At 54.6% G+C, this 24,548-nt stretch overlaps 1 protein-coding gene across 3 annotated transcripts in view; it reads left to right on the top strand.

Moving 5' to 3' along the window:
• Window positions 1–2,627: 2,627 nt before the first annotated feature.
• Window positions 2,628–24,548, top strand: part of PPP1R7 (protein phosphatase 1, regulatory subunit 7) — a 25,805-nt gene continuing 3,884 nt past the window's right edge. The window contains exons 1-9 of one of the 3 annotated variants that reach the window (XM_012662421.1): window positions 2,628–2,701; window positions 5,535–5,663; window positions 9,566–9,621; window positions 10,762–10,827; window positions 11,433–11,563; window positions 12,293–12,455; window positions 14,415–14,531; window positions 15,703–15,807; window positions 19,182–19,268. In XM_012662421.1, the coding sequence (XP_012517875.1) occupies window positions 2,650–2,701; window positions 5,535–5,663; window positions 9,566–9,621; window positions 10,762–10,827; window positions 11,433–11,563; window positions 12,293–12,455; window positions 14,415–14,531; window positions 15,703–15,807; window positions 19,182–19,268 (906 nt within the window). In that variant the 5' untranslated portion in view covers window positions 2,628–2,649. Of the gene's footprint in view, window positions 2,702–5,082; window positions 5,125–5,534; window positions 5,664–9,565; window positions 9,622–10,761; window positions 10,828–11,432; window positions 11,564–12,292; window positions 12,456–14,414; window positions 14,532–15,702; window positions 15,808–19,181; window positions 19,269–24,548 lie in introns of those variants that run through there. The other 2 variants (XM_012662422.1, XM_012662423.1) reach the window with 2 other exon arrangements.

The raw sequence follows: 24,548 nt of genomic DNA on the forward strand, positions 1-24,548 counted from the left end.
AAAGCACCAAGCGCTCGACTCCACCCCCACAGCCTGGCCTCTGAGCACAGAGTCTGGTTTCACACGACCTCAGATCACTGACTTTTTCACAGGTTTGATTTTTACTCAAATGCTAACCAGAAATGCCTGCAAGTCCAGGCCTAGGCTTTTAGAATAGTTTTCCTGTATCCACTGAGCAACAGACGTGGGGAGCCAAACTCAGACAACACCTGATGGTGTCAAAAAGAAATCCTATTCCCATTGCCAATTTCGATCCCAGAGGCATGAGTGACCCCACCTCAGATCAAACAGAAGCAAGGAGAGTTCTGCAAAGAGCTTCTAGAAAAGTAGTCCTTGCTCTTTCAGGCGACCTTCTAGAAGCAACCACGTCTCTCTCACCAGAACACGAACTAGGAAGCAAACAGCTGCAACTGCTCCCAGCATCTCTGTACAACAAAGAGCAGAACCAGCCTCAGGAGGAAGCCAACCCGGCGGACAGCAGAGAAGAAAACGGCAAGGATGCAGTCCTGGAAAATTCCGAGCCACTGAGTCGAGCCCCCTAAAACCTGCTTTCCTCTGGACTTCGGGTTTGGGAGCCAACTGCCTTCCTCACTGTCAGAGCTGTCTTGAGCCCGTGGCTGTTGCCTGCATCAGGGCATCCCAGTGCATGCGCAGGACGATGGCTACTGCAGAGGGTTTAAACAAAAGGCACCTCCCGGATCAGAAAGGTCGGCAAAGGCTTTTGGAGGCGGCACAGGCAGAGACGAGCCCTGCAAAGCCGAGTGAAGCAGCCTCTAGGGCCCCTGTAAGGCAAAGACTCCCAGAGAGGAGTCCAGGACACAAGACAGCGTGTGGAGACGGCACCAGCAAAGCCGGGCCTAACTCCCAGGGCCTTCTATGCCTGCCCCAGCAGTCTGGATTTTATCCCAAAACACTGACTCTAAAGCACTCAAGGCCTGGAGTAACACGACCAGATATTCAGGTTACAAAGATCGTTCCAGGGGAAATGTGGGGCAAGGCTGGAAACAAGCAGAAACGTTACAGTATTCCAGGAAGGAAATTATAAGGTCTTAAATTGAGGTAACAGCAAACAGATGGAGATAAGGGAACCCGTTAAGAGAAAAACCGACAGAGAATCGGGCGGATTTACTGAGGAGGTGTGGAAGGTGCGGGCGGGATAGACGGCATCAAGACGGCATCCCGAGTCTTCAGCGCAGGCCCCCGTCCCGCTCTGGGAAGCGCAAGGCCGGTGGAGATGACGAAGAGCAAGGACACCACCCGGACACGCGGGGGAACCTGCCGCAAGTCGGGCGGCGACGCGCGCCACAGCCCGTCCGCTCCCCCACCGGTCACCGACATGCCCGCGTTTCAGGCCCGCCGCAGCCAGAGGGCGCCGGGCGCACGGCAGGGCGCGGTTCTACGGCGCTTGTCTTCCGGTGGGGCAGGCAGTGGACGGACGCCGCCCGCACAGCGCCGAGCGCGCCCGAAGCGCGGCCGGGCCCGGGTAACGGCCGGACCCGCGTCCGGCACCGAGCGGAGGCGGCCGGCGGCGCGCGAGGGGCGCCAGGAGTCGGGGCTGGGCTGGTCCGAGGGCCGCGGAGGGACCCTCGGGCCGCTGCGCGGGGCCGCAGGGCCGACAGCAGCCCTCGGGACGTGGCCGAGCTTGGCCCGTTCTCCGGTGAAGGTATCTCACCTAAGGCCTGCGAGGGTCCCGCCGCGGAGCTCGCTTCAAACCGCGGGAGGGAGCCCATCCGCGCTTCTAGCCCACAGGCCAATCGCTGAGCGACTAGTGCCGACTGACAGGCAACGCAGACCAATCACTGGCACCTGCGAGCCGGGCCGAATGAGCCGAGCCAAGAAGCCCGCCCTAACTGTTACTAGGGACGCAGCACCAGACGTCCCTACGGCGCCTCGTAGAAGTCAAAAGAGATGGACGCACCGCCGTCCCCGCCGGGCGGACGCCGTTTCCTCCCACCTCGGAATCAAAAAGGGTGAGCAGTGCGGAGCGCGCCTGTCGGCGGCCTCGTCCTGGGCGAGAAGCACGGGACGGCTCCGAGGGGCGGACGAGGGCTGCGGCACCTGCACTGAGCTGGCAACGGCCGGTGAGCGGAGCACGGCTGGCGCCCCGCACCTGCCCGCCCTGCGCTGAACGTCAAGAGCAGGCGGCCATTCGCGTGGGGTCAGTCAGCCCGGGGACGCCGGGAAAGGTGCCGCTCTTGCCCCTCGGCCCATTGTCCAGACGCGGCTAGCGAGGCTTGCGGAGCCGGGGATGCAGGTGGAACCTGCCCGCACCTTGCCACCCACGGAGAGATCCGCCCGGCCCCCTGTCGCCCCACGGCTCCGAGGTCGGGACAGTGACCTGAGCCAACCCGCGAGCCCAGAGCGCCTCTCCCCTCCGCTTCGAGGCCCTCTCCGTCCGCCCGCGGCCGCGTCTCCGAGCGTCCTGCGCCGGCACCCCGGGCCCGGCTTCCCGGACTTGGTAGCGGGAGGCGAGGCGGGCGGCCTCGCGAAGGGACTACAGCTCCTGTGAGGCGCTGGGCCCGCGCAAGCGCGTCGGCCCCGCCCCGGCCGCTGCGCCGGGATTCCATTGGCTGGGCCGCCTCGGAGCCGGGAACCCTGATTGGCTGAGGGCCTGTGGCATCGATTCCGGAAAGAGGAAGAGCAGCCAACATGGCGGCGGAACGCGGCGCGGGCCAGCAACAGTCGCAGGAGATGATGGAGGGTGAGCGGCTCTTGGGGGCGGCGGGCAACGGGCGGAGGGAGCGGCGGGCAGGCACTAACGCTTGCGGGAGGGAAACTCGGCGTCCCGCCTCGAGCCACCGCCGCGCGGCCCCCTGACAGCGGCCAGCCGGACCCAGGGGCGCGGGGGAGATTCGGGAGAGCCCCGGCCCGAGGGCGGCATCGGCCCGGAGGAACCCAGAGCTGAGCGGGGGAGCGGCGGCGCGAGCCCAGGCCCGCGGGGTGGGGCTGAGTGGGACGCGGTGGCTCCGAAGCCCGGTTGGAGCCTCGCCCCGAACCTCCGAGATTGACAGTCGAGGAAGCGGGGGAGCGGTCCTCCGTCAGCTGACGAGGAAACTGAGGCGCAGGCCCTGGGACCTACCGGAGTCTGCTCGCTGGTTCACGTGGCAGCGATAGAGAAGGGTCCCCTCTTGAAAGCGAATGGACTGTGGTGAAGGGGTGTGGAAAAGCAGAGGAGTGAAAGGTTGAGTTTTATAGAAGGCGGTGCCTGTTTTCAAGGCTGTCATAGTTTTGAAAATACAGTTCAACTTTCTTCCTCCTTTTCAATTTGTTGGAAAGAAATTGTATCTGCTTATGTATGTGTATATGGTATACGTGCACATGTGGATGTGTACATAATCACATGTGTGCAAATGCAGTTACACAGGCACGCACATTCACATACACTTACGCCCAGCTGGGGCGTCAGTCGTGTCCTGGGGTGCTTAAATGCTTTTGGCTCCCCTGGTTTGGTGAGGGGTGCAGACCTCCCAGAAGAGCAGTCGCTGTCTCATGTGAAAAGTGCTAGGGAAGAGCTGGCATGTTTGGGAGTGGTGACGGCTGCACACCCAAGGCCAGCTCTGAGCTGTGGACCTTGAAGAATAGCTAGAAGTCAAGCAGGTTGGGGATAGGGTTAGGGAAAAGATCAAAGGTCACTCCAGACAAAGGAAACTGCATAGTCTAAGGCAAAAGGGTGTGAAGGAGAGTTTGACCAAGGGTGACGGTCGTATGCGATAGGGTGGAAGTGGCCAGTGAGGCTGGCCAGAGAAGGTTGTGGGGGGGTGTTAAAGGTCTCAGACTTTGATACGCTTGAATCTTGTAAGTAAGAAGTGCCTCTTCCCCTATCCCTCTTCAGCTGTTTCCATGTCTTAGCAAATGGCAAAAGCCAGGCTTTTCTCACCCACTCCCGCCCATGTCTAGTTAGTCAAGGAGCTCTGACACCTCTACTTTTTAATATCTTCAAATCTTCAATACCTCCTCCATTCTCACTGCCAGTACCTAACTCAGACATCATTCTTCTCCAGGCTAGATTTCATTGCCCTGCTCACCACCGCATCTCCCCCAGTACCCCAGTCACTTTCCTACATGCCGGTCTGCTGTCCCGTGCTCCGGACCCTCTCTGCTGCTCTCAGGTTTCAGTTTGGTGACCCTTCATTAGCTGAGCCCCTCCTAGCCTCTTCACACTCTGCTCCTCTCCCTGGAGTTCTCCTCTTAGAGAGAACTTTATTTCCTTAAGCCTGGACCACAGAGTGCCCATGCTTGGTGATAACTAATTTGTTAAATATCTACCGCCTGTCATGCACATGCTAACTGCTCTTGTGCCTCTACGTATGAGGAGACTGAGGCTTTGAAAAGGAATGATTTGCCAAAGCTGTGTCTCTGGGGGCACGAAGAAAACTCAGGAAGAGCCGTTGGCGTTCCAGAAATAATTCTGGAGTCAAAGATCAGAATCTCTGTCAATGGAGAATAGATTAAACGGGGCAAGACAAGTCAGAGGGGGACGGTCAGGCAGCAGGGCAGGAGCCCAGGTCCGAGGTAATAAGTAGGAGCTGAGCCAAGGCGGTTGCTGGGACAGGGAAGAAGGAATGAATTTGGATGTTTTGGAGGTAGATTTTATAAGGACTTGTTTTATACAGCAATTGTTTCCTGGGTGCTCCTTTGCTAGGCACAGCCAGAAATACCAGGAGGAACCAGAACTTTCTTTCCCTCAAAGAGCACATCCCTTTCTAGATAAGCCATAGTCAGGAAAGAGAATACTTTCAGGATGGTTGCTAATTCCAAGTCATGTCATTGCCCCACATCTTCCAGTCAGTCTTCCAAAAGAGGTCATGAAAAAAAGTGAGAAAAAGAAAAGTGATTTGACAACCTCGCTAAAGAAGTTTTACCTGCCACATTTAATCATTGCCTTACTCATTAATTCAGAAAATATTTTTTAAAAAAATATTTGTTTACCACCTTTAAAAGCTTGGAGTCGGTAGCACTCTGCCCAGTGACTTTTCCTAGGGTGGTCGGCACTCTTGGCTATATTCTGGTTTTTCACTGGTGCCCCTCCAGTCTGGTTTGAGTTAGTCTTGATTCCTTTCAGAACGTGGGCCTGTGACCTGAGCTGGTTTTCTTGGCCAAATGGATAGTGGAGCATGGATGAAGGTATGTGGCTTGAGGGTTCACAGTGGTCCCCTTGCAGAGGACATCCAGGCCAAAAGTGAGAGTCATTCAAGAGGTGCCTCACTGTGTGGTACCATCAGTACATCTGACCACAGATGATCCCAAGGCTTTCAGAACACTCGGCAATTTGTCACAAGTTCCTTGAGGGCAGGAATAGTACGTTATTCTCTTAAGTATCCCTGTGGCCTCTGCTCTGCTTTCTCCCCCAGATCTCCTGCCACGGTGTGCCTCACATGGTACTGGGACATGGGAGACACTTAGGTGTTCATTGAACCAGATTCAACAAACATCTTTGAATGGTCTTTTTGACTTAGGCTGGGTGCAAATCTGTTACATATTCCTCAAATTGCCACATAAAGTGGCTGTGGATTCTTACTGACGTGTGGGTTCAGTTGACAGGCGGGTCGAATCCGAAGAGTCGGGTGACGAAGAAGGGAGGAAGCTTGGTGGCAGCGGTGTGACAGACCTCAGCAGACAGAGCCTGAAGGATGGGGAGGAGCAGGGGGAAGAGGACCCAGAAGGTACCAGGCCGGCTCGCCCAGGGGGGCTGGCTGTGTTGCATGTGGTCTGTCCGTGGGGTCGCGGGGTTGTGTCTGTCCGGGAAGGACTGCTGTGCTCCTTGGAGACCCGCAGTGGGCCGGGGGCAGGCGGGTGTGCTCTCTGGGAGAAGCGTGCCCTCCAAGGCACTCCCTCAGTGGGCCGGCTCGTTTATGGCACTTGGAAGAAGGATGCGGTTTTTTTTCTAATTCCATTGAAGGCAAATACTGCTACTAACATTGGTACTAGTATATCATCTGGGACAGAACCAGAAAATTGTTTTATTAATCCTATGTTCAGAAAGCAAGATTTGAGGTAAACATTGTGACTGATTTCTGTGTTTCTGTGTCCTACCAGAGCGATAGAAACTTCGACTGTCTTGGAGAAGTCATTCTGAATGCTTTTCACCATTTCTGTAGGCCTGGGGATTGACTTCTGAAGTGCCCAGGTGTTAGGAAAATCATTTTATGTGGAAAATGGGCCCCTAGCTTCCAATTGTTGTTGGGGTTTTTTTTTTTTTTTTTTTGGTTTTTATGGGTTTTTTTGTTTTTTTTTTTAAGAGACAGGGTTGGCCGGGCGCAGTGGCTCACGCCTGTAATCCTAGCACTCTGGGAGGCCGAGGCTGGTGGATTGTTTGAGCTCAGGAGTTCAAAACCAGCCTGAGCAAGAGCGAGACCCCGTCTCTACTAAAAATAGAAAGAAATTAATCAGACAACTAAAAATATATAGAAAAAATTAGCCGGGCATGGTGGTGCATGCCTGTAGTCCCAGCTACTCGGGAGGCTGAGGCAGAAGGATCGCTTGAGCCCAGGAGTCTGAGGTTGCTGTGAGCTAGGCTGATGCCACGGCACTCTAGCCAGGGCAAAAGAGTGAGACTCTGTCTCAAAAAAAAAAAAAAAAAAAGAGGGTCACCCTCCATTGCCCAGGCTGGAGTGCAGTGGCACGATCACAACTCACTGCAGCCTTGAACTCCTGGGCTCAAGTAATCCCCCTGCCTCAGCCTCCCAAGTAGCTGGGACTATAGGTGCACAGCAGCACGCCCAGTGTCTCCTATTGTTTTAGTGAATAACAGCAACAAAATAAATTTAGAGTTAAGAAAAGTAATTTCTCAGCCCATAATGGTGGTTTTTTGCCCTCCTCAACAATGGCCCAAGCCTTTGGTTTGTTTACTTAGAAAATCAATTTATATTGAAAAGAATGAGAGAAACCATGAACACAGAAGCATGTCCGAGATATATTATCAGGTTAAAAAAGCAAGTTTCTAAATAGTATGCATGTTAAAATCTTATTTTTAGCTAAAAAAATGAATATATAGTTTTACTTGCCTAAGAAAGAAAACATGTCAAACTGTCGCTTAGAGTCTTTGGAATAGCTGGTTTGAGAAGGACCTATAGATTCTACATTTTCTAGACTTTATACAAGGTATGGATAATCATGCATTACCCTTATAAAAATTAAATTTATTTTAAAAAAAGCTAATTTTTAAAATAATGTTGTGCTCTCTCTGCCAGCAAAGATGATTGGTAACTATGGCAACTTAATTTTAAGGCAAAAGAAGATTACCACAAAAGTACCAGCCACATTTACTTTGGAACTTCAGAGTCGGTACTCTGGAAGTGACGTGGGTGGAATAGAGTGCATGGGAGTGATGGATGGAAGCTTTCGTTACCGTCTGACTTAGTCACGGACAGCGGGAGTGGGGGAGCCCCCGCCGTCCTCGGATGTGTGCTGCTGAGACCTCGGGAGCTCTCTCTGACAGAGAGCTGTCAGAGCACTGCCACGTGCTGCCTTGCCTGGCTGGCCGGCACAGTCGAGTCACGCCGTCGTGACGTAATTGTGACGATGCCGTGACGTGTTAGCGATGAGAACTGTCAGACTCGCTCCGACTCGCCCAGGGGCCAAGGCGACGAGACAGACCAGCTGGCCTGGCCTGGTGCCCAGCTTGTCTGAGCCCAAGGTTCTTTCCTCCAGATGACAGGCTGGTTGACAGTTTTCTGAGAACACGCATTTCTAGTCCCTAGAGAAACCAGGACTTGCTCTTACCTGTATTTAAGTCTTAAGTTCGAATAAAAGGAATTTAAACATGTTAACTGTCACTTTCTACTTATTTTCCCCAACTTGTTTTTAAACATGATGAATACATAAGGCATTCAGAGGATATTCTAGGCTGGTAACCTTGTTGGAGAGGTCAGCTAACATTTCGAGTGTGGGGCCCAAGCCTGTGCTTGATGCATCACAGATAGGACCCTTTAGAGCTTGTGACCGTGTGTCTTGAGGAGCCTGGGACAGCCCAGTTTATACCTGCTGGCCCAGCGTGTTCCTTTTACTCTCAGAGTGTCCTGGTTTGGACACTAAGTGACCCAGGCAGCCTACCTTACTTGTAGTGCCTCTTCCAGGGCAGCTTCCTGAGCTTGTGAACACTGAGTTTATGTTTTTGGGGGCATTTGGGTACATCTCTTGGTTTTTCCCAGTTCCTTTTATTTAATTCTTAGATTGGTTGGTGTCCTACAAAGTTAAAGTTAGATAGACTATAGTAAGCATCGTATTTTTTAACTAGCCACAGTTACTCATTATAGAAAAGGCGTAGTGAAAAGACAGTGAAGTGAATCTGGCTGTGTGGGACCGTCCCTTTAAGCTGCCCCAGTGTCGAGCGCTCCCCTCAGGCCTCCAGTCGAGGAGCCAGGCTGACCACCCATCTTGGAAGGAGCCAGCGTCGGCATGAGGCCCGGACTGTGAGGTCCACTGCGGCACCAGATGCAGATGTGCTCTAGGGAAGGAGGGGCAGCGTGAGCTCAGGTGAGACGGGAACAGTGACAGGCGGTTTGCAGGAAATACAGTCGAGAGTATCCTGGTGCCGTAATCTGTGTCCAGACGCGAGAGGCACTACAAGATGAGCAGCCTGTGTCATCCAACAAAAAATTGCAAGAGAAATGCCATCCATTCGAAATACATCGCCTCATTTGGATCCTAATTCAAGCAAACTGGGGAAAGAATTGAGAAGATAGTTGAGGAAATGTGAACAGTGACTGGATATCTGGTGATATTAAGGAATTACTGTTAAAGTTTTCAGGAGTGCGTGTGTGTCTGCATGCACACGTATGTGCCTTTGTGTGCATGTCTGCCATGTGCGTCTTAGTCCTTTCCGGCACGTAAGCTTAAGCAAGTTCCAATGCAGTGAAGGGGAAGAGCCGCCCTCACAGCCGCCCTCAGCCACCCCAGCCCAGAGGAAGCCGGCTCTGTGGGGTGGAGAAATCCAAATGAGTTTCTCTGCTGGAATTAGTTCACCAGTCTCCCAGTTGAGAAGTGTGTTTAAATTATTCAGCAAGGCTCTTTGATCCTATCTGCTGAGCCGTGCTGCATTTCGTATTGCTCTTTGCAGAGAGAGGCATTTGTAGGTGCTGGGCCACCTTCCAAAGGAATAAGAGGCACGTCCTGGAACATCTGATGTGCCCAGTGTGATCCGTATTCGAATAGCCTGACTTATTGCCACCAAGAAAAAGGGAAAGAACGTGGGAAGGGCCGGCTGCTGCCAGCTGCACAACCCAAGGGCTCCCTGCCCTCCTTTGTGCCAACAGCTTTAGACTGCGTGTCCTTTCTTGGGAAGTTCAGAGGTGCAGATGGAAGTCTGGAGACCTTTGCCAATAGCTGAATTCAGGACACTCAGGATATTTAAAAGTCACCACTGTTGAAGCCGGGTTTAACCCTCCCACGTCCTCCAGGGCCTTGCTGTACCGTCCGGGTCTTCCTCCTCGGGGTTGGGGTTGGCTCCACAAGCCAAGCTTCTCCAGACCTCCGCGGGGAGGCGGTTCTTTCCAGAAGCCTGGGGCCACTGCCTCCTCTGAACGAGGCTCTGAATGGACTTGTCTTTTTCTTCTCCTTTTTTCAGAAGAACACGAGCTGCCTGTGGACATGGAAACCATCAACCTGGACAGAGATGCAGAGGTAATGCTGTCTGCTCAGCCCAGCCTCGGGGTGTGGTGCGGCCCACCCTGCCCATCAGCTTGTCTTGTATGAAGCTGCCAGATTAGTAAATGACTCCCCTAGAGGGATCGCCTAGCCTCCCCTTGTTGGGTCAGATTCCTATGTTCTTGTTATTTTTAGTACAGGTTATTGAAATCCCATTTCTGCTTGACCCTTGGGCATTGTGTGGCAGATCGTAAATTGTACGGCTCCAATGATTGTGTTGTCCACGGTGTGCAGTGCTCTGAAAATCAGTGTGCCCGTGGACAGCTGTGGGAGGACAGATCCCCATGCTGTGTGGCACCTGGCTGCTGGGCCTCCTGACCCCCAGCGCATCTCTGATGGTGACGGCATAAGGCTGTGGTCCCCAACCCCTGGGCCACGGACCGGTACCAGTCCGTGATGGCCTGTTGGGAACCGGGCCACACAGTAGGAGGTGAGCAGTGTGGAGCAAGTGAAGCTTCATCTGTATTTACAGCCGCTCCCCATTGCTGGAATAACCACCTAAGCTCCGCCTCCTGTCAGATCAGTGGCGTTAGATTCTCATAGGAGCATGAACCCTACTGTAAACTGTGCATGGAAGGATCTAGGTTGTGGTTCCTTATGAGAATCTAATGCCTGACGGTCTGAGGTGGAGCTGAGGCCGTGATGCTAGCGCTGGGGGTCGGCTCCAATACAGATGATCATTAGCAGAGGGGTTTGACTGCACGATGAATGCGATGCGCTTCAGTCATCCCCAAACCACTGCCCACCCCAGCCCAGGCCGTGGAAAAATTGTCTTCTACGAAACCGGTCCCTGGTGCCAAAAAGGTTGGGGACTGCTGGGATAGGGTGTTTATCCTTGGAGCGTGGGCATGTGTTTTGCATTCATGGGGGTGAGGAAAAGGTGTCACACACCAATCATTTTGAGGGTCAGTTTTATGTAAAACTAATGTGAGAGACCCTTTGGCAACACACGCTGCCGTCCGCCTGCTGCAGATCCGTCCTAGTGCTGCCCAGCCGCCTCCCTCTTCCTCTCCCCCACCCCCGCCCACCTGCCGGGCCTCTGGTGGTAGCTCCTGTTTAGGAAACAGGTCTCCAGGCACTTTGCTGCAGCTGAGCGAGATTTCTTTTTTGTTTCAGGATGTTGATCTGAATCACTATCGCATTGGGAAGATCGAAGGGTTTGAGGTTCTGAAGAAAGTGAAGGTGAGAGGGACCCTGGCCTTGCCTTGCGGTGACCTGGCGGCACTCGCCCGGGGTGTGGGCAGATCCATCACCGGGAAATCAGTCCCAAGGTGCAGGCCCTGTCCCATCCTGCGGAAGGCACCGAGCTGCCGCTGGATCTGGGCAGCTGTCTGTCTGTATCCTGACATGGGGGGTGTGAGCTTGAGGGGCGGCCCTGGAGCTCAGGCGGTGGACGGAGGCGGGTCTGAGCCTGCGTTCAGTTACACACTCACCAGGTTTCACAGTCCTTAATGGCCCTCAGGTAAATTGGTTTCTCAGAGTGGAGTCCACTCAGAGTTCTTTTGTTCTGCCAGGAAACGGCACAGACTCCCAACCCCAGACGGACCCTCCGTCTCCAAGTAGGGCTGCTGGGCACGGGGCCTGCCACCAGCCTCCGGTGGAATGGGCGGTTCTAGCTTAGCACCCTCACTCACCTGCCTCTCGAAGGTCAGCACCTTTCTAGAAAACAGCAGAATGAAAGCATGTCTTTCCACCAGGAAGGCCTGTCCCGTGTCCTCCAGTAACGGCTGACGCTGCCTTGTGGCCTCCCCCTTGCCTACGTCAATTGTCCTTTTCCCGTCCCCCAGACCCTCTGCCTCCGTCAAAATTTAATTAAATGCATTGAGAATCTGGAGGAGCTACGGGGTCTTCGAGAACTGGATCTTTACGACAACCAGATCAAGAAGATTGAGAATCTGGAGGCGCTGACGGAGCTGGAGTGAGTCCTGAAACCCGAGCAGACCAGGGTGCAGGGGGATGGCTGGGTTGGCACACCCAGCCTTCCCAGAGCCGACCATGCCCGGCTGTTGGCCTGTGCTAGGCCACCTCCGCCACAGGGTCCTGCCCTGTAACTGGCTCCCAGGTCCCTGCCTGCCCATGTTTAGGGCTCCAGGAGGGCACGGCACCTTCGTGCGTGTCGCCGGCTGGCTGGGCAGTCTGGACTTGCAAAGCAAACCTTCACTGGGAAGGCTGCAGTGGGGACTCCTGGCCAGTCTCCACTCAGGGATGGTGTCGGAATTAGGTAGAGGGGAAGGTAAATCCATAATTTCCTCTTTTGCCATTTGAACTTCTTTTAAAATAAATAAATGACATAAATTTTAGGAGTCAGGTCCTAGATAAAACTTTACCTGGGCTTTTGCCGCTTTGTCGCTTGTTGATTTTTGTTTGTTTTGTTTTTAATTCAATACTTCTCAGGTCCCTTCTGTGTGCAGAGCCTGATGTTAGGTGCTGCCATAGACACAGCTGTAAATGAAACGTGGTTTCTGCCTCCAATACAGTGCGGGAGCCGGGGCACCAGGACACTGAGCGGCCCCTCCTCTCTCCCGGGCTCCTGGGCACATGATCCCATGGGGACTGCAGCCCCTTGGGTAGGGATGTCCCTCTGAGTTAGGTAAATTCTATACAACCTGTGCTCATTTTTTTTAAAAAAAGTTTTGCTTATTCCCAGGGTCCTAGATATTTCTTTTAATCTGTTGAGAAACATTGAAGGGATTGACAAGTTGACGCGACTGAAGAAACTCTTCTTGGTCAACAATAAAATCAATAAAATTGAGAACCTAAGCAGCTTACACCAACTAGAGATGCTGGAGCTGGGATCCAACCGCATCCGGGTAGGTGCAGACGCACTGACTGGCGTCCTCAGGCTGTGTGTGGATCAAACAGGGATGCGTGTAGGATGCGTGGTTGGCTTTTATTTTCTGATGGTGCTGTGATTTTTTTCATAAACCGAGAAATCATTCTTTTAAGAAAAAATGCTCACTGGAAGTCAGCACTAATAAGAATATGTGCCCAAACTGAGTGGTCGAGCCTTTCTTCTGCACATGGATTTCAGCTGCTCTTCTAAACCATGACCCTGACGCAGACCACGTGGCTGTGTTTCGCCTGGGGGGAACCAGCCAGCCCAGAGCACCTTGCTCCTGGACGTGCTCGTGGTAGTTTTCTCCCGCGTCAGCACAGCAACGCGGCCACTTGCAGTGATCTGACATCTGCACCAGGGGCTTTAGGAGGTGCCTTGCTGCTGAGACACCCCGGAGCGCAGTGCTGGGTTGGCCCTTCCTCCCTGGACAGCTTCATCCCCCCAGGATGCATCCCCGGCAGGATCAGCTCTGTTCTGCAGGATCCATTGACGTGGAAACCGTGGGGCAGAATGGAGATAAGAGACTCCTGAAACGCGATACGGTGTTCCGTAGGAGAGCAGGAGCAAGTCCTTCACCGGCTGACTCAGAACTGGTGTCAAGAGTCGCTGGCATCTGTGGGGGGAGCCTGGGAGGGCGTTCCTAAAGGGCTGACGCAGGGGTGGACCTGCTAGGCAGAGAGCAGGCGTCACTCCCATGGGCAGGGATGGAGCTTCGTCAGCCAGAAGACCCGGCGAGCCCCACACCTGGCTCCCGATCCAGGTCGCAGCACTGAGCCTGTGTATCCACAGCCTCGTTTGGCGGCTCAGGCAAGCATCTCCGAGCATGCCCACCCACAGCCTGTGTTTGAGGCGCCCTCTGCCTGGCTGCTGGAGGGATCATAGCACACCTTGGTCAGTCCTGCTGGGCCCTCGAGAGCCTGGGCAGGGTACAAACCAAAGGAGGGCAGTTTTGGCGAGAGTCTCCGGATGGCTATTGTCAGAGATCTCGTGGCCACGCATGGCAAAACAGCACTTTTAAAACTAGAAAGCAGCCCAGATGTCAGCATTTTATCAGGGACCTCACTGTGGAACATTCCAGGAGAACTGTGGCTCATCACAAATTAATACAGGCAACAGCCTGTGAGGAGGCCCTGCCCTGCCCCACGGCCGAGGCCCGCTGTGACGGACGAGACGAGAGCCCCTTCCGCGCTGGCTGGAGCCCCCACTCTGCTAGCACGTGTTTAGCCTGCTTGTTCTGTGTCTGCTGAAGTATCTCAAGCATAGCTTGTGCTAAGAGAGTGGTGAACTAAGGAGGGAAACTGAAGTCAGTAGAGTCGTTAAACAACCTGCAATACACAAGGCACCTGCGAAGGCCAGGCAGGACGGCGGCGTCCCTGCCTGTGGCGGGTTTATGGCGGCCTGGGGGAGCACGTGTTCACAGCAAGGGGAAACGGGAGCTGTGGGAGCTGAGCAGGAGGGGCAGCGAGCTACGGAATGAGGGCCCCACCTCACAAGTCCCAAGTGGGCATTCCAGGATTTCAAAGACGGGCGAGAACTTCCAGCATCTCAACCCCGTAGAGACTGAGGCTCACGGGAGTCGGTGTTGGAGGATGCCGTTTAGAACATCTTGATGACGTGTCAGCTCAGAGGCTCAGACTGGAAGGGTGTTGGGAAATATGCCAGTCCATAGGTTTCCACGCTGCTCCCCAGAACCCCAGCACTCTGGAGTTAGGAATAAGCTCAAACAACAGAGCCTTGGACTCTCCACCATGTTCTTGCCCTTCTTTTCATACTGTGCGATCTCACTGGGAAGTTTCCAGAGCAGACGAGTAACTTGTCTGACATCGCAGAGCTAAAACCCAGACAGCTTTGTCCCCCAAGCCCGGCACCTTCCCTCTGCGTGGCGCAGCTCCTTGGCTGTGCAGCACTGACCGTGCCTCTGTCCTTTCCACAGGCGATTGAGAACATCGACACACTGACCAACCTGGAGAGCTTATTTTTGGGGAAAAACAAAATTACTAAACTTCAGAACTTGGATGCGCTTACCAACCTGACAGTTCTCAGTATGCAGGTATCGATCTTCCTGAGCTTCGACACATGCGCACATACACACACGTGTGCGCTCACACGCACACTGAAGTAAAATTTCACTTTTTTTTTTTTCCCCCTGAGATAGGGTCTTGCTCTGTTGCCCAGGCTGGAGTGCAGTGGCATCATCACAATTCACTGCATCCTCGATCTCCTGGGCTCAAGCGATCCTCCTGCCTCAGCCTCTCAAGTAGCTGGGACTACAGGCATGCGCCACGATGCCTGGCTAATTTTTTTCATTTTTTTTAGAGACTGGGTCTCACTATATTGCCCAGGCTGGTTTTGAGCTCCCGGGCTAAAGCAATCCTCCTGCCTCGGCCTCCCAGAGTGCTAGGATTAAAGGCGAGACCTACCTCGCCTGGCTAAAATTTAATTCTTTAAGGGTTATATTCCTTTTCCTACTAACAGTCTTAGATGGTTTTTAGCCAAAGGGGACTTCAGAAGGTTGGGCTCGCCCAATGTCGTCTGATCCCAGGGGCTGGTTAGTACTTGGATGGGAGAAGATCAATCTTGTTCCAAATCCTCCTAAAGTGTTTGGCTCAATGACCGAAGCAATTCCTCCCCCGTCGTACAGAGAGCAAAATCGTGTTAGACTCCTGTGTTTGGGCATCAGCCAGCGCTTGAGTTTGCCTGCGCCCATGTCACCATTTTTGTTGGAAACAAGTTAGTGGAATCAGACCCTTGAGGCAAGATGGGATGGGGTGCTCTGGGGACAGGGCCCGGCACGGGGTCCCCTGACCGACCGTGAGGGGCACGTGGAAACACCGTTGCCCTTGGTAAGGCAGACGTGCCACAGGCTCCTTGTAAAAAGTCTCATCTGAGTTGTAACATACAATGAAAGAAATAAGAATTAATTTACTTTTAAAATATTCAGCAATTCTGGCATTTTAAAATTATTAAATTAATTCAGGTAAACCTTCCCCACAAATGTCTAAAAAAAAGTGAATTCTTTATATAAAATCCTATTTATTCCCGTGCGTGAATTTTGGCCCAGTACAGCAGATGCAAAATTTTGATCCGTTTTTACCCTCTACGCAAATCTCATTCTAGCACATTTTAAGTGAAATGCCCTAGTCTTAGAATTCTTCAAGATGATAAGAAACCTCATTTCCTAAAAGCCGTTTTAATACTTGCCCTCTGCGTTGTTCTTGCAGAGCAACCGGCTGACCAAGATCGAGGGGCTGCAGAGCCTGGTGAACCTGCGGGAGCTCTACCTCAGCCACAACGGCATCGAGCTCATCGAGGGCCTGGAGAACAACGTAAGCCGCCCCCGGGTCTGTCTGGGCTGTGTGGGCAGCGGGCTCCGGGCAGGGCCGGCGGCTGGCCAGGCCGCACACGCCGGCCCCGGGCTGGTGCTGGGCGGACGCGCTGCCGGAGAGGTTTATCGGAGAGGCCTTCCCGTGGTGAAAACCGAGGGAGCCTCCTCGGGCTGGGGGGCGCAGGAGACGTGTGCCTGGCGGCCCTGAGGGGGCTGACGCGTTAGGCAGAGCCGCTGTGTGGGGTTTCTGCACAGGTGTCCACCGTGTGCCGTAGGCATTTGGAAGATTTGAAAAAAGCAAACCCTGCCTGCCCACAGATGGCCCTGTACTGCAAGGGTAGCTGGTGGCAACACCTGTGCTTTCCTTCTCCCCTCCAGGCCCCTGAGCTTCCCGCCCCTGCTCCCGGCTGCCTCAGCCACCACTTCCCGGCCCACGGGCACACGGCTCTCAGCTCTGCCCCTTCTCCTCTTGGCGCTGGGCTTCCTCCCCTCCCTCAGGCCTGCGCTGCCCCTCCGGCCCCTGCTCTTCTGGCTCAGGCACCAGACAGCCCCCGCCCACAGCTGCCTCAGTTCAACCTGCTTTTCCTCAGTACAGTATTCAAGACAAATAAAAGACTTTTTCTCAATTTTACTGGTTTTTTTTTTTTTTTTCTGTTTTGTTTAACTGCCAGCAAATGTAACCAGATTGGTCATTTTTGTTATTGTAAACAGAGTTTTAATCTCATAAGGCCTCCTTTGGCCTCTGTGTCTCAGCCCCAGGGCCTGGTTGCCATTAGTAATGTTGTTTGGTAGGAAAAACCACATTTTGAATTCATTTCACCAACATCTACATAAAATTTTGCAAAAATTAGAATTTGCCTGTGGAAAGTTTAGTCACCTTCCTCCGACTTTGCAATTAATTAAAAGTTTACAAACCGGGTATAAGCTCTGCATTCCTGCCAGGAGCGATGATAAGTCGAGGCATCCCCGAAAGGCAGGGCCTGACTGTGGCTGGAGCCGGGGGCTGTGCGGGGGGCCCTGGGGCTGGGCGCGCAGCAGGTCGCCCACCTCGGTGCCCTCCTGCCCTGCAGCCACCCGCAGGCGCCCTAGCGTCCCCTGGAGGCAGGCCTGCCTGCAGCCTGCAGCGGCGTTCACTTGAGCAGGGGGTCCCCAGGCGGATGAGAAGGTGCGACTCAGACCTGCACCCGTGGGGCTGCTGCACCCTGATCTCGGCTGAGCAGCTCGTCCTCGGGCCTCTGAAACAAAACAGAAAAAAAACTGTATTAAAGGATAGACAAGGTCAAATGTGACCGTCTTTCCTCTGGGATTCTCTTCAACTAGCGATCAAACAGATACTTTCTTTGAGGTTTTATCTCTTAATCCATCTGGAGGTTATTTTTGTGGTGGAGGGTAAGAAAGTAAGCGTACCTTTTCCCTCGTGGCGAATGTGCTGTCCCGGCTGGTCAGACGACCTCCTCCCTGCCGTCCCATGACACCTGTCTTGTTCTGGAGTTGGCCCGTCCACCTTCCGGGCTCTTCCACGTGTTCTTGCTGCGGTGGCTCCCTGGCTGATTTCTGTGGCATTGCATTGTGACCTCTGGGCTGCCTGCTTGCCCCACCCTGTCCCATTCCTTTCTCCATTTTTCTTCTAGGCAATTCTTGCTGTTGTGCTTTCAGACGCGCTTTTAAAGCATTGGCCAGCTCCCCCAGAAACCACGAAAGACTGTGGCGTGCGTGACTGCGCCCCTGAGCCCAGAAGCCAGGGAACAGTCCCAGCAGCCGGAGCCACCGCCAGGTCTCTGCCCTAGTGCAGCCTTGGCTCTGAGACTTCGCGAGCTCAAGCCCTGCTGTGCGTTTCAGACGCTTCATTGCAGTCTCTGGGTCCGCACACCTGGTGACCTCGAGCGTCCCGGCGCGGTGCAGAGCGCCATGTGTCCTCGGGCTGCCCACAGTCCCATCCTCCTCAGAGTTCTCCTGAGGCCCTTCTTGCCCTGAGCCCCCAGGCTCCTCCCCAGCACACGGTAGCGCTCAGGACTCTGCGAGTGGGCACAGTCGCGCGCCCAGATGACATGGTGTGAAGGGGCTGCCTCCGAGGCACGCTCGCGCCCAGCCTTGCAAGCGGGACGTTGGGGAGCGTGTAGCTTGCTGGACAGCGGTGGCCTCCTGTGCGTGCGTCTGACTCGGCCAGTGCGCGGCAGCACGTGTGCGCGGTGGGCGGGCAGGGCCCCCGCGGAGATGTGAGGCCGCCCCACGGCACTTTGCAGTCAGCAGAGCTGCCGGCTGGTGCTCTTGTGTGTTTTTATAGTTTTTGGTTTTTTTAATTTTGAGACTTTTTTAACTTTCCCTTAAAACTTGGGAGGGTTTGGAATCAGAATACCAGGACAGAAGAGAATTCTCAAACGGGGCAGGGCGGGGGGTGAGGGCAGAGAGGAAGGGAGCGAACTTCTATCCGAGGCTCTCAGCCAGCTTGGAAACGTTTTCCTTTAGAGTTTAGAAAACTTGCTGGTCCATTTGATTAAACATACCATGGCAAGCAGTGGAGCTTTAATAGATGTAACTTTCATTACAAAATTATTCTTCCGTTAAATGTTGAAACTCTGTAAGCTTTAAAAAAAAGTTACCCAGGCTTAGCTGACGTGCATCGGAAAGTGAGTGTCTGATGTCGTTTCTCGAGTAGACGACCATGAAAACACAATGTTGTCTCCCAGGGGCGTGTGTGCTCCCACCGCAGGCGCTCGGTGTCCCTGGGCGCCGTCCTCGGTCCACTGAGCATCTGCTCACCTCCTCGCTCCGTCAGCAGCAAGTTTCAGGCAGCACAAGACTCGCCCCGCAGGGCCCGGCCCTCCCCCTGCACCTGTGTCCTGGTGGCCTCTTCCCAGACAGCAGCGTGGGCTTGGGCCCGAGCTCCCACCTCTCACCCCCACTGTGCGCCTGGGCAGTTTCTGACCCCCGCCCCGACCCCCCCAGGTTTCTCATCCCTGAATGGAGAGAGGAATTGTGTTTTGAGGATTACTTGGTATCGTGCACGTCCTCGTGATAAGCACAAAATAAATGTTACCATAGTTGTCACCCTGACATCAAAGCCCCTCTCAGAGCCCCAGGGCCACACCGTTCTTCCCAGGGCCTGCGATCTCACTGGGGTGCTCGTGGGACGGGCGTCTGGAAGCACAGGGCTGGAGCGTGGCGCGGTCTCGAATCCCGCGATCACGCGAGCTTGAGGAGGTGGCTGTGCAGGTCCTGATGGAAACACTGGCCCAGGGAGGCTGCAGGAAGTGGGCAGTCGCATCACCCTCCTTGGCACGCCCTGTCCCGGGAAGGCAGAGACACTACACGCATAGTCACGCAACCGTTGTTGAACTGAGGTAATCCAGGAAAAATTTTATCTCCTTATTTTAGAACAAACTCACGATGTTGGACATTGCATCAAATAGAATCAAAAAGATCGAAAATGTCAGCCATCTAACAGAGCTCCAGGAATTCTGGGTAAGTCCAGTACACGCTGGGGTTGATGACACTTTGACTAAACTGTCCCGCTGAGAGAAACGTGTGAACCAGTACAAGCGTCTCCGTCCTGTGGCCTTGGTGCTGCGTGAGCCGGGCGGTAGTGAGGGTTGGGGCGGGCTGTCTCACGGGCTGTGTGGCATTGTCCATGGCCTGCTCCTGCGAGCGTGACCCACAGATGGGGGTGACAGGTAAATGACAGAAACGCATGTGTTTCCTTGTTTTTGCAGAGAAGCACTAGGAGCAAAGCCGATCTAAACGGCTACCTGTGGGCGTGTGGGGGTGCGGCGAGGGTGGAGAGTGGAGAGAGACTTCTCTGAATATACCTTTTTATAGAACTCTGGCTTTACATATTTACGTATTTTGAGTCAGACATTAAATTTTTTTTTAACTTAAAATGACTGAAACAAAAGAACCCAGCAGTATTTCCGATTAGTATTATAACCACACAAAAGAATTGTTAATATTTCAAGTAACTTTGAAAACAGCACTCTGGGCCGGGCACGGTGGCTCATTCGTATAATCCCAGCACTCTGGGAGGCCAAGGCAGGAGGGTCGCTTGAGCCCAGGAGCTTGAGGTTGCTTTGAGCTAGGCTGATGCCACTGCTCTCTACCCAGGGCGACAGAGCAAGACCCTGTATCCAAAGAAACAAAAGAACAGAAAACAGTACTCTGACTATATCTATATGGCTTTTGTGAGATATATTTGAAGAACAGAAATACTCCCAAAAACCTTGAACTTCATTGAGCAGTTTCGTCAGTGGTGATGTTGGTATTATAATTCTGAAACTATTTTAAGTATGTTACTGTATAAATAAATATGTTAATGTGAGTAGCATACTAACAGTCCATGTATAAGAAAATAGACACAAATATAAAATTAAATAAGAAGGTAACAAACCAATGTTAACTTTGAATTTGGAGCTAGCTTTGGCCATGAGGGAGTCCGGGCCACCACCTCGCCACCCACACGAGCAGCGTCAGCGTGGCCAAGCCCGCATCACTGTTGCAGGCTGTGGGCCTTGCGAGGGACACCAGGCAGCCAGCGCCGTCCTCACCACGCCGCCACAGAGCAGCCACCTCCGGCAGAGGGGAGACGCAGGGGAGCGGGTTCTCGGGGCAGGTTGCCAGAGAGGAAGCCGCGGCCCCAGTAGTCAGCAGGGGGCTCTCCTTGGCCAACGGAGTGCTGCGTGCGAGCAGAGCAAGACTCGGCGAGGCCAGCTGCTGGGGGCTGCAGCCACGTGGAGAGTCCAAGGGTCACGGTGCCTGGGGACCCTGGAGCTCCCACCTGCCCGCATGGAGAGGGACACCACCGAACCACAGTAGGGCCCCGCAGAGCCTGTGGCCCGCTTCCACGGGATCAGGCAGAACTGCCAGGACAAAACTTTTCAAAGGAAGACCACAAAATTCAGACTCAGTGTGACATCCACAATATCCGGTAATAAAATATCACCAGCTATTCAAAGAAGCAGGAAAAGGTGGCCCGTAGCAAGGAGAAAGTGCTAACAGAAACTGTGGTGGCTGCTGCTGACAGGAGCCCCACTGGTCCCAGCTCCTGTAGTCACACCTGTGGAAGCCCCTTCCCCCAGTGTGGGCTGGACTGACCCACTTCCTACCAGCAGAAGAGGTCAGGCACAGAGGCTGCCGTCTGTCTTCTGAGCTCTCGCTCACTCTCTCCCGCATCCCGAGCTTTATGTGGAGTAACAGATGTTTCCCCCGATGCCCGCAGCATACGAGGTGCGTGCCCCCTTTGCTAAGGTGCTATATAGATTTTCAAAACATAAGTGATGTTGATATTCTACCCATCGTTTATGATAACGTAGCTTAAGAACTCTACACATCTGCTTTGTTTAAAATGTTACTGAATTTAGGGTAATAAAATAAATTTTCCGTATAAATATCAGCCAAGAAACCATTGTAATGGGAAATAGGTGCGAAATGCAGAACCCAATATGGTCAAAACCTGAGTTTGGGTCTCGAAAACCAAGAGAGTCTACTGGGCAAAGGCCGGCCGGGGAGTGTTCCCTTGCAGAATTGCAACAGCTGGTTCAGGCAGGGATCGTCGACAGATGCGAGCGTCACTGGGACAAGATGGAAGAGCTGGGCGTTCGCACAGGTGCCCAAGCGTCGTGCCGTGGAGAACCTGCTGGCTGCAAAGGGGAAGCGTGTCCCCAGAGCCATCCGGGGCCACCAGCTTGACCCACGTGATCAGACTCCGCATCCCTGACGGTGGGCGGCTCGGTGCGACTCACCCGTGCAGAGCACCGCTAGGACGCTTCGTCGGAGCCAGCCGGGCACTCAGACGCAACTGGGGTTTCCAGGAACACGCGAGCCAGAGGAGCAAGCCAGACGACACCCCAGGAAGCAAGCAGAGGGACCCAGAGTGAGGGGTGCTTCCTACACAGTTAATCCAGATTTCTTCAAAAAGTCAATTTCACTGTTTAAGAAAATGTGAAAAGGAGGTGGAAGTGTTCAAGACCAGAAGAGACTAAAGATCGTGCCTTCTGGGGAGATAGGTTTTGAGAAAAGGAATGGATCCACACCCGAATCGTGCTCCTTTGCATCCCAGCTGGGGAGAACTTAGAAAGAGAAAGACAGATGCCACTTTCCCATCCATGAGCGTGACGGCTTCGCCCCAGCCTGGCGCTCAGGAGCTCCCAGAATGTCTGGGGACAACACAGGGGAATATTTTTCAGTTCCACTTTGGAAAAATAAAAAGATAAGAATCTCTGAAAATCACCAGTATCAAAGACGTCATTGACAACGTGCCGTTGGCGGTGAGTAAAATTCCCGATTTCACGTGTGCGACGTCCTGAAGAGAGCTGCCCTGAGGTCGGCCACCCTGTGGGAAACCCTAGCTTGACAAGGTGCGGAGTGTACGAAGGTGAGACACCGCTGTGGACTGACGGGGCCATGACGCCGGGACGTGCCGTGACGCGAGAGGCAGGAAGTGTGCGGTGCGCGACAGAGCGGCCTGCAGACGCTGAGACAGGACAGGAGGTGGCAGGAGCTGTCAGACCCCCACACCAGAGCCGAAAGCCCGAGCCAACCACCACTGATGTCAGGAACAGTTTTTTAAATAGATTGTGCCACAAAAAAATCTTGTTTCTTCCAAACAGTGTAATATCGCCACTTTTATTAAATGAGTGCGCTTTCTTTTTATGTCGCAAAAAGGTTTAGGTTGCGCGTAGCATCATTTCAGTAACACTCCGCTTTAACGGGCTCTACTGACTGACCACCTGCTAGTCCCAGGCCCGGCAGGCAGATTGCTCCGCTCTGATTCCAGCCTTGCAGGCTTCGCACTGGCCGCGCGGCCCGCTCTGCTCGTGGGGCTGTGGCGTGACAGCCTGATGCTTCCTGCGCTGGCATTTGAGAGTTTGCCCTCGTGTGCCTTTCCAGTGGAGCGCGCGCCGGGCTGACGGCAGAGTGCCAGTCCGCGTTGCAGAGCCCTGAGACGCGGCCTTTCCCATCGGCGTCCAGGCCCTCCACAAGGGCTGAGCTTGGAGTTTTAGAAATCTCGGTTTCCCAAACCGGGTACATGCTAGTCCCGCAGAGGTTCTGTGACAATCAGAATTCCTCAAACCGGTGGGACTGGAAAGCTGCGCGTGCTACTGCTGTCTGGGAGACCGCGATACGCAGTAAGCTATTAGTGACGTGGAACGGGTGCCAGGCCGGCCCTCCTGCCACAGGTAAATCCAGCGGACGACAGGCAGCACAACACGCAGGCCTGAGGAGGAAAGTTTCGAAGTGAACCCCGGGTGGCCTTGCACTTTGCCTGGGAGGTTTCCCAGGCAGAACACGGCACTTCCGCTGAGCTGAAGAAGCAGAGGTCGAAGTCTGCGGCAGCCGGAACGTGCGAGACCAGGCGCCGGAGAGAAGGGGAGCTGTGCAGAGGCCCAGAAGTCCACGTGGGGCTCCCCTCGCCGAGTGGCTCCAGCCCAGCCCGTCCCTGCTGGATCTCTGTGCCGGAGGAGAGCGGGGGCAGCGGCTCTGCAGCCCAGCCCGAGTAGGGGATCTCGTCAGCACCCTTGGCGTCCGGCGAGACACCACAAAGGCCGTGCCTTGGGCGCGGGGACCACAAACTTGGATACAGCCTACTCTAAAGCCACCCTCGTAAAGCCTACACTCAAGCTCTGGCGTGGTCCCCAGAGGAGGCAGAGTGTGGTCGACTCCCCCACGCTGCAGGGGCTCGGGAGACTCCTGGACTTTCTGCAGTCCCCACCACAGTGTGAAGCTGCGCAGACGAGAGACCAGCCGGTCGTGGAGTTGCCCCTGGAACCGAAGGCCGCTCCTCCGAGAATCCAGAGCCTCGGCCCGACGTTGCCCGGCGCGCAGAGCCCGGCGCACAGAGCTCAGCCCACAGCACTCGACGTGCAGGTGGCAAAGTGAGGCCCACAGTCGAGAAGCCAAACCTCTGTTTTTAGTCACAAAGGCACTTGACAGAATTTCATCGCTGTCATCGTGTTCTAGCGCAGGACCTGGAGGTGGACTGAGACCCTCTGTCCCTCGTCACCACCTGCCCCGGTGCTGTGAGCTGCAGTGACCCCCGCCCTCCACAGCCGTCCTCTCTCCTTCCGCAAAGCCTTAGCGCCGGCCCTCGCTCCCACGCTGAGGCGGCCGTGATTCTCGGTGATTTCAGCGTCACAGAGATGGTCTTTCCGGTGACTCCTTGACCTTCTCACCTTCAAAACCAGTGCAGTGACTTCTGCCCCTCCTCGGATCCCCGCTGCCGGCCCGTGCCCTGGGCAGTCCAGGCTGCCCGCTCCCCAGCACCGCCCCCTCACAGCCAGGGGCCGGCCCCCCCTTCCTTGAACCCGCTGCAGTCGAGCTGTTGCCCCACTGCCCGCGGTGTTCAGCCACCAGCCACACCCGCTCCGTGGCCAGTGCCCGTGCCCTGCCGTCTGCGAGGTGTTTTGCCGTCACTCCACAGCGGACGCATGGCTGGAGTCACCGTCCCTTCGTCGCTCATCGTGCCGCCTCCAGCAGACGCGTGGACGCCGCGTTCTCCCCGCGTGCTCTCTGCTCGCAGCGCCCAGGACCCCTCCTCCCTCTCGCTCCGTCGCCCGAGTCACTCCTTGGTTTGCGCTGCCCGCGAATCGCTGGACTGCTCTGGGGCTCAGCCTCGAGCCTCCTCGCTCCTCTCTCCCAAGGAAGCCTCCACGGCCCGGTCTCGCAGCGGTCAGTGCCACAGACCTGCGCCGTGTCTCCACGTCCGGCTCCGGCGTCCTTCCCGGACCCCACACTTCTGGGCCAAGCTGCCTG

The sequence above is a fragment of the Propithecus coquereli genome, unplaced genomic scaffold (genome assembly GCF_000956105.1).
Source record: "Propithecus coquereli isolate 6110/MARCELLA unplaced genomic scaffold, Pcoq_1.0 Scaffold763, whole genome shotgun sequence".
Taxonomy (NCBI): Eukaryota; Metazoa; Chordata; class Mammalia; order Primates; family Indriidae; genus Propithecus; species Propithecus coquereli.